At 55.2% G+C, this 15,256-nt stretch overlaps 1 protein-coding gene across 1 annotated transcript in view; it reads right to left on the bottom strand.

Moving 5' to 3' along the window:
* Positions 1 to 97: 97 nt before the first annotated feature.
* Positions 98 to 15,256, bottom strand: part of LOC135530955 (uncharacterized) — a 97,083-nt gene continuing 81,924 nt past the window's right edge. Inside the window, exons 16-17 of the mRNA XM_064959125.1 lie at positions 232 to 438; positions 98 to 109 (exon numbers count right to left, since the gene is read on the bottom strand). Of these exons, the coding sequence (XP_064815197.1) occupies positions 256 to 438 (183 nt within the window). The 3' untranslated portion in view covers positions 98 to 109; positions 232 to 255. The remainder of the gene's footprint in view (positions 110 to 231; positions 439 to 15,256) is intronic.

Raw genomic sequence — 15,256 nt, 5'->3', positions numbered from 1 at the left:
CTTCATCACTCAGCCTGGATGGTCTAGCTAGGTGTACCTGTGGTCTTCCTCTCTAACACCTCTTCATCACACAGCCTGGAGCTGGTTCATAGCTGTACCTGTGGTCTTCCTCTTCATCACACAGCCTGGAGGTCTAGCTAGGTGTACCTGTGGTCTTCCTCTCTTAACACCTCTTCATCACCTCAGCCTGGAGGTCTAGCTAGGTGTACCTGTGGTCTTCCTCTCTAACACCTCTTCATCACTCAGCCTGGAGGTCTAGCTAGGTGTACCTGTGGTCTTGCTCTCTAACACCTGTGACAGGTGGAGTAAGGCCTCGTCGACATGCAGTCCGTGGAGGTCTAGAACGTTCTGAGGCAGCAGGGAGGAGTTGACCCGCTCAAAGATCTGGGACGCCGCTCGGTGATTGGCTTCATGCATCTTCTGACCATGGAGATGACCCTGACACACACACACACACACACACACACACACACACACACCTTTTTAGAAAAGTGTTGTCACGATACCATGAGGGAGACTGTACCAAAACGATACCATGGTGGGGACTGTACCAAAACGATACCATGGGGGGACTGTACCAAAACGATACCATGAGGGAGAATGTACCAAAACGATACCATGGGGGGGGACTGTACCAAAACGATACCATGGGGGGACTGTACCAAAACGATACCATGGGGGGGACTGTACCAAAACGATACCATGAGGGAGAATGTACCAAAACGATACCATGGGGGACTGTACCAAAACGATACCATGGGGGGGGTCTGGGGGGACTGTACCAAAACGATACCATGAGGGAGACTGTACCAAAACGATACCATGAGGGAGACTGTACCAAAATGATACCATGGGGGGACTGTACCAAAACGATACCATGGGGGGTCTGGGGAGACTGAACCAAAACGATACCATGAGGGAGACTGTACCAAAACGATACCATGGGGGAGACTGTACAAAACGATACCATGGGGGGGACTGTACCAAAACGATACCATGGGGGGACTGTACCAAACGATACCATGGGGGGGGACTGTACCAAAACAATACCATGGGGGAGACTGTACCAAAACAATACCATGGGGGGGGACAGGGGATAAAGGGCCTCATCTGTGTCCCTGTCTGTAACCCCCCACCCACCTGTTGTCCATAGTAGGAGGCTACATCTCTGTGTCCCTGTCTGTAACCCCCCCACCTGTTGTCCATAGTAGGAGGCTACATCTCTGTGTCCCTGTCTGTAACCCCCCACCTGTTGTCCATAGTAGGAGGCTACATCTCTGTGTCCCTGTCTGTAACCCCCCCCACCTGTTGTCCATAGTAGGAGGCTACATCTCTGTGTCCCTGTCTGTAACCCCCCCACCTGTTGTCCATAGTAGGAGGCTACATCTCTGTGTCCCTGTCTGTAACCCCCCACCCACCTGTTGTCCATAGTAGGAGGCTACATCTCTGTGTCCCTGTCTGTAACCCCCCACCTGTTGTCCATAGTAGGAGGCTACATCTCTGTGTCCCTGTCTGTAACCCCCCCCCCACCTGTTGTCCATAGTAGGAGGCTACATCTCTGCGTCCCTGTCTGTAACCCCCACCCCCACCTGTTGTCCATAGTAGGAGGCTACATCTCTGTGTCCCTGTCTGTAACCCCCCCCCCCCACCTGTTGTCCATAGTAGGAGGCTACATCTCTATGTCCCTGTCTGTAACCCCCACCCCCCCACCTGTTGTCCATAGTAGGAGGCTACATCTCTGTGTCCCTGTCTGTAACCCCCCCCCACCCACCTGTTGTCCATAGTAGGAGGCTACATCTCTGTGTCCCTGTCTGTAACCCCCCACCTGTTGTCCATAGTAGGAGGCCACATCTCTGTGTCCCTGTCTGTAACCCCCCCCACCTGTTGTCCATAGTAGGAGGCTACATCTCTGTGTCCCTGTCTGTAACCCCCCCCACCTGTTGTCCATAGTAGGAGGCTACATCTCTGTGTCCCTGTCTGTAACCCCCCCCACCTGTTGTCCATAGTAGGAGGCTACATCTCTGTGTCCCTGTCTGTAACCCCCCCCACCTGTTGTCCATAGTAGGAGGCTACATCTCTGTGTCCCTGTCTGTAACCCCCCCCACCTGTTGTCCATAGTAGGAGGCTACATCTCTGTGTCCCTGTCTGTAACCCCCCCCACCTGTTGTCCATAGTAGGAGGCTACATCTCTGTGTCCCTGTCTGTAACCCCCCCACCTGTTGTCCATAGTAAGGCCACATCTCTGTGTCCCTGTCTGTAACCCCCCATCTGTTGTCCATAGTAGGAGGCTACATCTCTGTGTCCCTGTCTGTAACCCCCCCACCTGTTGTCCATAGTAGGAGGCTACATCTCTGTGTCCCTGTCTGTAACCCCCCCCACCTGTTGTCCATAGTAGGAGGCTACATCTCTGTGTCCCTGTCTGTAACCCCCCACCTGTTGTCCATAGTAGGAGGCTACATCTCTGTGTCCCTGTCTGTAACCCCCCCCCACCTGTTGTCCATAGTAGGAGGCTACATCTCTGTGTCCCTGTCTGTAACCCCCCACCTGTTGTCCATAGTAGGAGGCTACATCTCTGTGTCCCTGTCTGTACCCCCCCCCCACCCACCTGTTGTCCATAGTAGGAGGCTACATCTCTGTGTCCCTGTCTGTAACCCCCCCCCCACCTGTTTGTCCATAGTAGGAGGCTACATCTCTGTGTCCCCTGTCTGTAACCCCCCACCTGTTGTCCATAGTAGGAGGCTACATCTCTGTGTCCCTGTCTGTAACCCCCCCACCTGTTGTCCATAGTAGGAGGCTACATCTCTGTGTCCCTGTCTGTAACCCCCCCCCCACCCACCTGTTGTCCATAGTAGGAGGCTACATCTCTGTGTCCCTGTCTGTAACCCCCCCACCTGTTGTCCATAGTAGGAGGCTACATCTCTGTGTCCCTGTCTGTAACCCCCCCACCTGTTGTCCATAGTAGGAGGCTACATCTCTGTGTCCCTGTCTGTAACCCCCCCCACCTGTTGTCCATAGTAGGAGGCTACATCTCTGTGTCCCTGTCTGTAACCCCCACCTGTTGTCCATAGTAGGAGGCTACATCTCTGTGTCCCTGTCTGTAACCCCCCCCCCACCTGTTGTCCATAGTAGGAGGCTACATCTCTGTGTCCCTGTCTGTAACCCCCCCCACCTGTTGTCCATAGTAGGAGGCTACATCTCTGTGTCCCTGTCTGTAACCCCCCCACCTGTTGTCCATAGTAGGAGGCTACATCTCTGTGTCCCTGTCTGTAACCCCCCCCCACCTGCGTCCCTGTTGTCCATGTTGTCCATAGTAGGAGGCTACATCTCTGTGTCCCTGTCTGTAACCCCCCCCCCCCACCTGTTGTCCATAGTAGGAGGCTACATCTCTGTGTCCCTGTCTGTAACCCCCCCCACCTGTTGTCCATAGTAGGAGGCTACATCTCTGTGTCCCTGTCTGTAACCCCCCCACCTGTTGTCCATAGTAGGAGGCTACATCTCTGCGTCCCTGTCTGTAACCCCCCCCACCTGTTGTCCATAGTAGGAGGCTACATCTCTGTGTCCCTGTCTGTAACCCCCACCTGTCCATAGTAGGAGGCTACATCTCTGTGTCCCTGTCTGTAACCCCCCCCCCACCTGTTGTCCATAGTAGGAGGCTACATCTCTGTGTCCCTGTCTGTAACCCCCCCCACCTGTTGTCCATAGTAGGAGGCTACATCTCTGTGTCCCTGTCTGTAACCCCCCCCCCACCTGTTGTCCATAGTAGGAGGCTACATCTCTGTGTCCCTGTCTGTAACCCCCCCCACCTGTTGTCCATAGTAGGAGGCTACATCTCTGTGTCCCTGTCTGTAACCCCCACCTGTTGTCCATGTAACCCATCTCCCCCTGTCACCCACCTGTTGTCCATAGTAGGAGGCTACATCTCTGTGTCCCTGTCTGTAACCCCCCCCACCTGTTGTCCATAGTAGGAGGCTACATCTCTGTGTCCCTGTCTGTAACCCCCCACCTGTTGTCCATAGTAGGAGGCTACATCTCTGCGTCCCTGTCTGTAACCCCCCCCCCCACCTGTTGTCCATAGTAGGAGGCTACATCTCTGCGTCCCTGTCTGTAACCCCCCACCTGTTGTCCATAGTAGGAGGCTACATCTCTGTGTCCCTGTCTGTAACCCCCCCCACCTGTTGTCCATAGTAGGAGGCTACATCTCTGTGTCCCTGTCTGTAACCCCCCCCCCACCTGTTGTCCATAGTAGGAGGCTACATCTCTGCGTCCCTGTCTGTAACCCCCCACCCCCACCTGTTGTCCATAGTAGGAGGCTACATCTCTGCGTCCCTGTCTGTAACCCCCCCCACCTGTTGTCCATAGTAGGAGGCTACATCTCTGTGTCCCTGTCTGTAACCCCCCCCCACCTGTTGTCCATAGTAGGAGGCTACATCTCTGTGTCCCTGCTCCCTGTCCATAGTAAGGCCATCTCTGTGTCCCTGTCTGTAACCCCCCACCTGTTGTCCATAGTAGGAGGCTACATCTCTGTGTCCCTGTCTGTAACCCCCCCCACCTGTTGTCCATAGTAGGAGGCTACATCTCTGTGTCCCTGTCTGTAACCCCCCACCTGTTGTCCATAGTAGGAGGCTACATCTCTGTGTCCCTGTCTGTAACCCCCCCCACCCACCTGTTGTCCATAGTAGGAGGCTACATCTCTGTGTCCCTGTCTGTAACCCCCCCCCCACCTGTTGTCCATAGTAGGAGGCTACATCTCTGTGTCCCTGTCTGTAACCCCCCCCACCTGTTGTCCATAGTAGGAGGCTACATCTCTGTCCCTGTCTGTAACCCCCCCCACCTGTTGTCCATAGTAGGAGGCTACATCTCTGTGTCCCTGTCTGTAACCCCCCCCCTGTTGTCCATAGTAGGAGGCTACATCTCTGTGTCCCTGTCTGTAACCCCCCCCCCCCACCTGTTGTCCATAGTAGGAGGCTACATCTCTGTGTCCCTGTCTGTAACCCCCCCCCCACCTGTTGTCCATAGTAGGAGGCTACATCTCTGTGTCCCTGTCTGTCCCCCACCTGTTGTCCATAGTAGGAGGCTACATCTCTGTGTCCCTGTCTGTAACCCCCACCTGTTGTCCATAGTAGGAGGCTACATCTCTGTGTCCCTGTCTGTAACCCCCCCACCTGTTGTCCATAGTAGGAGGCTACATCTCTGTGTCCCTGTCTGTAACCCCCCACCCACCTGTTGTCCATAGTAGGAGGCTACATCTCTGTGTCCCTGTCTGTAACCCCCACCCACCTGTTGTCCATAGTAGGAGGCTACATCTCTGTGTCCCTGTCTGTAACCCCCCCACCTGTTGTCCATAGTAGGAGGCTACATCTCTGTGTCCCTGTCTGTAACCCCCCCACCTGTTGTCCATAGTAGGAGGCTACATCTCTGTGTCCCTGTCTGTAACCCCCCCCACCTGTTGTCCATAGTAGGAGGCTACATCTCTGTGTCCCTGTCTGTAACCCCCACCCACCTGTTGTCCATAGTAGGAGGCTACATCTCTGTGTCCCTGTCTGTAACCCCCCCCCACCTGTTGTCCATAGTAGGAGGCTACATCTCTGTGTCCCTGTCTGTAACCCCCACCTGTTGTCCATAGTAGGAGGCTACATCTCTGTGTCCCTGTCTGTAACCCCCCCACCTGTTGTCCATAGTAGGAGGCTACATCTCTGTGTCCCTGTCTGTAACCCCCCCCCCACCTGTTGTCCATAGTAGGAGGCTACATCTCTGTGTCCCTGTCTGTAACCCCCCACCTGTTGTCCATAGTAGGAGGCTACATCTCTGTGTCCCTGTCTGTAACCCCCCCACCCACCTGTTGTCCATAGTAGGAGGCTACATCTCTGTGTCCCTGTCTGTAACCCCCCACCTGTTGTCCATAGTAGGAGGCTACATCTCTGTGTCCCTGTCTGTAACCCCCCCCACCTGTTGTCCATAGTAGGAGGCTACATCTCTGCGTCCCTGTCTGTAACCCCCCCACCTGTTGTCCATAGTAGGAGGCTACATCTCTGTGTCCCTGTCTGTAACCCCCCCCACCCACCTGTTGTCCATAGTAGGAGGCTACATCTCTGTGTCCCTGTCTGTAACCCCCCCCACCTGTTGTCCATAGTAGGAGGCTACATCTCTGTGTCCCTGTCTGTAACCCCCCCACCTGTTGTCCATAGTAGGAGGCTACATCTCTGTGTCCCTGTCTGTAACCCCCCCCCACCTGTTGTCCATAGTAGGAGGCTACATCTCTGTGTCCCTGTCTGTAACCCCCCACCTGTTGTCCATAGTAGGAGGCTACATCTCTGTGTCCCTGTCTGTAACCCCCCACCTGTTGTCCATAGTAGGAGGCTACATCTCTGTGTCCCTGTCTGTAAGCCCCCCCACCTGTTGTCCATAGTAGGAGGCTACATCTCTGTGTCCCTGTCTGTAACCCCCCCACCTGTTGTCCATAGTAGGAGGCTACATCTCTGTGTCCCTGTCTGTAACCCCCCCCCCCCCACCTGTTGTCCATAGTAGGAGGCTACATCTCTGTGTCCCTGTCTGTAACCCCCACCTGTTGTCCATAGTAGGAGGCTACATCCTGCCCCCTGTCTGTAACCCCCCCCACCTGTTGTCCATAGTAGGAGGCTACATCTCTGTGTCCCTGTCTGTAACCCCCCACCTGTTGTCCATAGTAGGAGGCTACATCTCTGTGTCCCTGTCTGTAACCCCCCCCCCACCTGTTGTCCATAGTAGGAGGCTACATCTCTGTGTCCCTGTCTGTAACCCCCCCCCCACCTGTTGTCCATAGTAGGAGGCTACATCTCTGTGTCCCTGTCTGTAACCCCCCACCTGTTGTCCATAGTAGGAGGCTACATCTCTGTGTCCCTGTCTGTAACCCCCCCACCTGTTGTCCATAGTAGGAGGCTACATCTCTGTGTCCCTGTCTGTAACCCCCCCCACCTGTTGTCCATAGTAGGAGGCTACATCTCTGTGTCCCTGTCTGTAACCCCCCCACCTGTTGTCCATAGTAGGAGGCTACATCTCTGTGTCCCTGTCTGTAACCCCCCCCACCTGTTGTCCATAGTAGGAGGCTACATCTCTGTGTCCCTGTCTGTAACCCCCCCCACCTGTTGTCCATAGTAGGAGGCTACATCTCTGTCCCTGTCTGTAACCCCCACCTGTTGTCCATAGTAGGAGGCTACATCCCCCCCCCCCCCACCTGTTGTCCATAGTAGGAGGCTACATCTCTGTGTCCCTGTCTGTAACCCCCCACCTGTTGTCCATAGTAGGAGGCTACATCTCTGTGTCCCTGTCTGTAACCCCCCCCCACCTGTTGTCCATAGTAGGAGGCTACATCTCTGTGTCCCTGTCTGTAACCCCCCCCACCTGTTGTCCATAGTAGGAGGCTACATCTCTGTGTCCCTGTCTGTAACCCCCCCCCCCACCTGTTGTCCATAGTAGGAGGCTACATCTCTGTGTCCCTGTCTGTAACCCCCCCCCACACCTGTTGTCCATAGTAGGAGGCTACATCTCTGTGTCCCTGTCTGTAACCCCCCCACCTGTTGTCCATAGTAGGAGGCTACATCTCTGTGTCCCTGTCTGTAACCCCCACCTGTTGTCCATAGTAGGAGGCTACATCTCTGTGTCCCTGTCTGTAACCCCCCCCCACCTGTTGTCCATAGTAGGAGGCTACATCTCTGTGTCCCTGTCTGTAACCCCCCCCCCCACCTGTTGTCCATAGTAGGAGGCTACATCTCTGTGTCCCTGTCTGTAACCCCCCCACCTGTTGTCCATAGTAGGAGGCTACATCTCTGTGTCCCTGTCTGTAACCCCCCACCTGTTGTCCATAGTAGGAGGCTACATCTCTGTGTCCCTGTCTGTAACCCCCCCCCCACCTGTTGTCCATAGTAGGAGGCTACATCTCTGTGTCCCTGTCTGTAACCCCCCCCCCACCCACCTGTTGTCCATAGTAGGAGGCTACATCTCTGTGTCCCTGTCTGTAACCCCCCCCACCTGTTGTCCATAGTAGGAGGCTACATCTCTGTGTCCCTGTCTGTAACCCCCCCCACCTGTTGTCCATAGTAGGAGGCTACATCTCTGTGTCCCTGTCTGTAACCCCCCACCTGTTGTCCATAGTAGGAGGCTACATCTCTGTGTCCCTGTCTGTAACCCCCCCCACCTGTTGTCCATAGTAGGAGGCTACATCTCTGTGTCCCTGTCTGTAACCCCCCACCCACCTGTTGTCCATAGTAGGAGGCTACATCTCTGTGTCCCTGTCTGTAACCCCCCCCACCTGTTGTCCATAGTAGGAGGCTACATCTCTGTGTCCCTGTCTGTAACCCCCCCACCTGTTGTCCATAGTAGGAGGCTACATCTCTGTGTCCCTGTCTGTAACCCCCCCACCTGTTGTCCATAGTAGGAGGCTACATCTCTGTGTCCCTGTCTGTAACCCCCCCCACCTGTTGTCCATAGTAGGAGGCTACATCTCTGTGTCCCTGTCTGTAACCCCCCCACCTGTTGTCCATAGTAGGAGGCTACATCTCTGTGTCCCTGTCTGTAACCCCCCCCACCTGTTGTCCATAGTAGGAGGCTACATCTCTGTGTCCCTGTCTGTAACCCCCCCCCCACCTGTTGTCCATAGTAGGAGGCTACATCTCTGTGTCCCTGTCTGTAACCCCCCCCACCTGTTGTCCATAGTAGAGGCTACATCTCTGTGTCCCTGTCTGTAACCCCCCCCACCTGTTGTCCATAGTAGGAGGCTACATCTCTGTGTCCCCCCCACCTGTTGTCCATAGTAGGAGGCTACATCTCTGTCCCTGTCTGTAACCCCCACCTGTTGTCCATAGTAGGAGGCTACATCTCTGTGTCCCTGTCTGTAACCCCCCACCCACCTGTTGTCCATAGTAGGAGGCTACATCTCTGTGTCCCTGTCTGTAACCCCCCACCTGTTGTCCATAGTAGGAGGCTACATCTCTGTGTCCCTGTCTGTAACCCCCCCCCCCCCCACCTGTTGTCCATAGTAGGAGGCTACATCTCTGTGTCCCTGTCTGTAACCCCCCCCCCACCTGTTGTCCATAGTAGGAGGCTACATCTCTGTGTCCCTGTCTGTAACCCCCCCACCCACCTGTTGTCCATAGTAGGAGGCTACATCTCTGTGTCCCTGTCTGTAACCCCCCCACCTGTTGTCCATAGTAGGAGGCTACATCTCTGCGTCCCTGTTGTCCATAGTAGGAGGCTACATCCCCCCCCCCCCACCATAGTAGGAGGCTACATCTCTGTGTCCCTGTCTGTAACCACCTAGTAGGAGGCTACATCTCTGTGTCCCTGTCTGTAACCCCCCCCACCTGTTGTCCATAGTAGGAGGCTACATCTCTGTGTCCCTGTCTGTAACCCCCCCACCTGTTGTCCATAGTAGGAGGCTACATCTCTGTCCCTGTCTGTAACCCCCCACCTGTTGTCCATAGTAGGAGGCTACATCTCTGTGTCCCTGTCTGTAACCCCCCCCACCTGTTGTCCATAGTAGGAGGCTACATCTCTGTGTCCCTGTCTGTAACCCCCCCCCACCTGTTGTCCATAGTAGGAGGCTACATCTCTGTGTCCCTGTCTGTAACCCCCCCCCACCTGTTGTCCATAGTAGGAGGCTACATCTCTGTGTCCCTGTCTGTAACCCCCCCACCTGTTGTCCATAGTAGGAGGCTACATCTCTGTGTCCCTGTCTGTAACCCCCCCCACCTGTTGTCCATAGTAGGAGGCCCCCCCCTGTCTGTAACCCCCCCCCCACCTGTTGTCCATAGTAGGAGGCTACATCTCTGTGTCCCTGTCTGTAACCCCCCACCTGTTGTCCATAGTAGGAGGCTACATCTCTGTGTCCCTGTCTGTAACCCCCCCACCTGTTGTCCATAGTAGGAGGCTACATCTCTGTGTCCCTGTCTGTAACCCCCCCCACCTGTTGTCCATAGTAGGAGGCTACATCTCTGTGTCCCTGTCTGTAACCCCCCACCTGTTGTCCATAGTAGGAGGCTACATCTCTGTGTCCCTGTCTGTAACCCCCACCTGTTGTCCATAGTAGGAGGCTACATCTCTGTGTCCCTGTCTGTAACCCCCACCTGTTGTCCATAGTAGGAGGCTACATCTCTGTGTCCCTGTCTGTAACCCCCCACCTGTTGTCCATAGTAGGAGGCTACATCTCTGTGTCCCTGTCTGTAACCCCCCCACCTGTTGTCCATAGTAGGAGGCTACATCTCTGTGTCCCTGTCTGTAACCCCCCACCTGTTGTCCATAGTAGGAGGCTACATCTCTGCGTCCCTGTCAGTAACCCCCCCCACCTGTTGTCCATAGTAGGAGGCTACATCTCTGTGTCCCTGTCTGTAACCCCCACCTGTTGTCCATAGTAGGAGGCTACATCTCTGTGTCCCTGTCTGTAACCCCCCACCTGTTGTCCATAGTAGGAGGCTACATCTCTGTGTCCCTGTCTGTAACCCCCCCCACCACCCACCTGTTGTCCATAGTAGGAGGCTACATCTCTGTGTCCCTGTCTGTAACCCCCCCACCTGTTGTCCATAGTAGGAGGCTACATCTCTGTGTCCCTGTCTGTAACCCCCACCTGTTGTCCATAGTAGGAGGCTACATCTCTGCGTCCCTGTCTGTAACCCCCCCACCTGTTGTCCATAGTAGGAGGCTACATCTCTGTGTCCCTGTCTGTAACCCCCCCACCTGTTGTCCATAGTAGGAGGCTACATCTCTGTGTCCCTGTCTGTAACCCCCCCCACCTGTTGTCCATAGTAGGAGGCTACATCTCTGTGTCCCTGTCTGTAACCCCCCACCTGTTGTCCATAGTAGGAGGCTACATCTCTGTGTCCCTGTCTGTACCCCCCACCTGTTGTCCATAGTAGGAGGCTACATCTCTGTGTCCCTGTCTGTAACCCCCCACCTGTTGTCCATAGTAGGAGGCTACATCTCTGTGTCCCTGTCTGTAACCCCCCCACCTGTTGTCCATAGTAGGAGGCTACATCTCTGTGTCCCTGTCTGTAACCCCCCCACCTGTTGTCCATAGTAGGAGGCTACATCTCTGTGTCCCTGTCTGTAACCCCCCACCTGTTGTCCATAGTAGGAGGCTACATCTCTGTGTCCCTGTCTGTAACCCCCCCACCTGTTGTCCATAGTAGGAGGCTACATCTCTGTGTCCCTGTCTGTAACCCCCCCCACCTGTTGTCCATAGTAGGAGGCTACATCTCTGTGTCCCTGTCTGTAACCCCCCCCCACCTGTTGTCCATAGTAGGAGGCTACATCTCTGTGTCCCTGTCTGTAACCCCCCCACCTGTTGTCCATAGTAGGAGGCTACATCTCTGTGTCCCTGTCTGTAACCCCCCCACCTGTTGTCCATAGTAGGAGGCTACATCTCTGCGTCCCTGTCTGTAACCCCCCCACCTGTTGTCCATAGTAGGAGGCTACATCTCTGTGTCCCTGTCTGTAACCCCCCCCACCTGTTGTCCATAGTAGGAGGCTACATCTCTGTGTCCCTGTCTGTAACCCCCCCACCTGTTGTCCATAGTAGGAGGCTACATCTCTGTGTCCCTGTCTGTAACCCCCCACCTGTTGTCCATAGTAGGAGGCTACATCTCTGTGTCCCTGTCTGTAACCCCCACCCACCTGTTGTCCATAGTAGGAGGCTACATCTCTGTGTCCCTGTCTGTAACCCCCCCACCTGTTGTCCATAGTAGGAGGCTACATCTCTGTGTCCCTGTCTGTAACCCCCCCCACCTGTTGTCCATAGTAGGAGGCTACATCTCTGTGTCCCTGTCTGTAACCCCCCCCCACCTGTTGTCCATAGTAGGAGGCTACATCTCTGTGTCCCTGTCTGTAACCCCCCCACCTGTTGTCCATAGTAGGAGGCTACATCTCTGTGTCCCTGTCTGTAACCCCCCCACCTGTTGTCCATAGTAGGAGGCTACATCTCTGTGTCCCTGTCTGTAACCCCACCTGTTGTCCATAGTAGGAGGCTACATCTCTGTCCCTGTCTGTAACCCCCCACCTGTTGTCCATAGTAGGAGGCCCCCCCCCCCCCCCCACCCCCACCTGTTGTCCATAGTAGGAGGCTACATCTCTGTGTCCCTGTCTGTAACCCCCCCACCTGTTGTCCATAGTAGGAGGCCACATCTCTGTGTCCCTGTCTGTAACCCCCCCACCCCCACCTGTTGTCCATAGTAGGAGGCTACATCTCTGTGTCCCTGTCTGTAACCCCCCCACCCACCTGTTGTCCATAGTAGGAGGCTACATCTCTGTCCCTGTCTGTAACCCCCACCTGTTGTCCATAGTAGGAGGCCCATCTCCCCTGTCTGTAGCCACCCCCACCTGTTGTCCATAGTAGGAGGCTACATCTCTGTGTCCCTGTCTGTAACCCCCACCCCCACCTGTTGTCCATAGTAGGAGGCTACATCTCTGTGTCCCTGTCTGTAACCCCCCACCTGTTGTCCATAGTAGGAGGCCACATCTCTGTGTCCCTGTCTGTAGCCCCCACCCCACCTGTTGTCCATAGTAGGAGGCTACATCTCTGCGTCCCTGTCTGTAACCCCACCTGTTGTCCATAGTAGGAGGCCACATCTCCCCCTGTCTGTAACCCCCCACCTGTTGTCCATAGTAGAGGCTACATCTCTGTGTCCCTGTCTGTAACCCCCACCTGTTGTCCATAGTAGGAGGCTACATCTCTGTGTCCCTGTCTGTAACCCCCCCCCCACCTGTTGTCCATAGTAGGAGGCTACATCTCTGTGTCCCTGTCTGTAACCCCCCCCACACCTGTTGTCCATAAGGAGGCTGCATCTGTGTCCCTGTCTGTAACCCCCCACCTGTTGTCCATAGTAGGAGGCTACATCTCTGTGTCCCTGTCTGTAACCCCCCCCCACCTGTTGTCCATAGTAGGAGGCTACATCTCTGTGTCCCTGTCTGTAACCCCCCCACCTGTTGTCCATAGTAGGAGGCTACATCTCTGTGTCCCTGTCTGTAACCCCCCCACCTGTTGTCCATAGTAGGAGGCTACATCTCTGTGTCCCTGTCTGTAACCCCCCCACCTGTTGTCCATAGTAGGAGGCTACATCTCTGTGTCCCTGTCTGTAACCCCCCCCACCTGTTGTCCATAGTTGGAGGCTACATCTCTGCGTCCCTGTCTGTAACCCCCCCCACCTGTTGTCCATAGTAGGAGGCTACATCTCTGTGTCCCTGTCTGTAACCCCCCACCTGTTGTCCATAGTAGGAGGCTACATCTCTGTGTCCCTGTCTGTAACCCCCCCCACCTGTTGTCCATAGTAGGAGGCTACATCTCTGTGTCCCTGTCTGTAACCCCCCCCACCTGTTGTCCATAGTAGGGGGCTACATCTCTGTGTCCCTGTCTGTAACCCCCCACCCCACCTGTTGTCCATAGTAGGAGGCTACATCTCTGTGTCCCTGTCTGTAACCCCCCCCCCCACCTGTTGTCCATAGTAGGAGGCTACATCTCTGTGTCCCTGTCTGTAACCCCCCCCACCTGTTGTCCATAGTAGGAGGCTACATCTCTGTGTCCCTGTCTGTAACCCCCCACCTGTTGTCCATAGTAGGAGGCTACATCTCTGTGTCCCTGTCTGTAACCCCCCCACCTGTTGTCCATAGTAGGAGGCTACATCTCTGTGTCCCTGTCTGTAACCCCCCACCTGTTGTCCATAGTAGGAGGCTACATCTCTGTGTCCCTGTCTGTAACCCCCACCTGTTGTCCATAGTAGGAGGCTACATCTCTGTGTCCCTGTCTGTAACCCCCCCCCCACCCCACCTGTTGTCCATAGTAGGAGGCTACATCTCTGTGTCCCTGTCTGTAACCCCCCCCCCACCTGTTGTCCATAGTAGGAGGCTACATCTCTGTGTCCCTGTCTGTAACCCCCCCCACCTGTTGTCCATAGTAGGAGGCTACATCTCTGCGTCCCTGTCTGTAACCCCCCCCACCTGTTGTCCATAGTAGGAGGCTACATCTCTGCGTCCCTGTCTGTAACCCCCCACCTGTTGTCCATAGTAGGAGGCTACATCTCTGTGTCCCTGTCTGTAACCCCCCCACCTGTTGTCCATAGTAGGAGGCTACATCTCTGTGTCCCTGTCTGTAACCCCCCACCTGTTGTCCATAGTAGGAGGCTACATCTCTGTGTCCCTGTCTGTAACCCCCACCTGTTGTCCATAGTAGGAGGCTACATCTCTGTGTCCCTGTCTGTAACCCCCCCCACCTGTTGTCCATAGTAGGAGGCTACATCTCTGTGTCCCTGTCTGTAACCCCCCACCTGTTGTCCATAGTAGGAGGCTACATCTCTGTGTCCCTGTCTGTAACCCCCCCCACCTGTTGTCCATAGTAGGAGGCTACATCTCTGTGTCCCTGTCTGTAACCCCCCCCACCTGTTGTCCATAGTAGGAGGCTACATCTCTGTGTCCCTGTCTGTAACCCCCCCCCCCCACCCACCTGTTGTCCATAGTAGGAGGCTACATCTCTGCGTCCCTGTCTGTAACCCCCCACCTGTTGTCCATAGTAGGAGGCTACATCTGTGTCCCTGTCTGTAACCCCCCCCCACCTGTTGTCCATAGTAGGAGGCTACATCTCTGTGTCCCTGTCTGTAACCCCCCCCCACCTGTTGTCCATAGTAGGAGGCTACATCTCTGCGTCCCTGTCTGTAACCCCCCACCCACCTGTTGTCCATAGTAGGAGGCTACATCTCTGCGTCCCTGTCTGTAACCCCCCCCACCTGTTGTCCATAGTAGGAGGCTACATCTCTGTGTCCCTGTCTGTAACCCCCCACCTGTTGTCCATAGTAGGAGGCTACATCTCTGTGTCCCTGTCTGTAACCCCCCCACCTGTTGTCCATAGTAGGAGGCTACATCTCTGTGTCCCTGTCTGTAACCCCCCCCCACCTGTTGTCCATAGTAGGAGGCTACATCTCTGTGTCCCTGTCTGTACCCCCCCCCCACCCACCCATCGTAGGAGGCTACATCTCTGTGTCCTGTCTGTACCCCCCACCTGTTGTCCATAGTAGGAGGCTACATCTCTGTGTCCCTGTCTGTAACCCCCCCCCCACCCACCTGTTGTCCATAGTAGGAGGCTACATCTCTGTGTCCCTGTCTGTAACCCCCCACCTGTTGTCCATAGTAGGAGGCTACATCTCTGTGTCCCTGTCTGTAACCCCCCCCACCTGTTGTCCATAGTAGGAGGCTACATCTCTGCGTCCCTGTCTGTAAGCCCCCCCCACCTGTTGTCCATAGTAGG

Source organism: Oncorhynchus masou, unplaced genomic scaffold, assembly GCF_036934945.1.
Source record: "Oncorhynchus masou masou isolate Uvic2021 unplaced genomic scaffold, UVic_Omas_1.1 unplaced_scaffold_1469, whole genome shotgun sequence".
Taxonomy (NCBI): Eukaryota; Metazoa; Chordata; class Actinopteri; order Salmoniformes; family Salmonidae; genus Oncorhynchus; species Oncorhynchus masou.
This window is presented reverse-complemented; position numbering and strand designations above follow the sequence as displayed.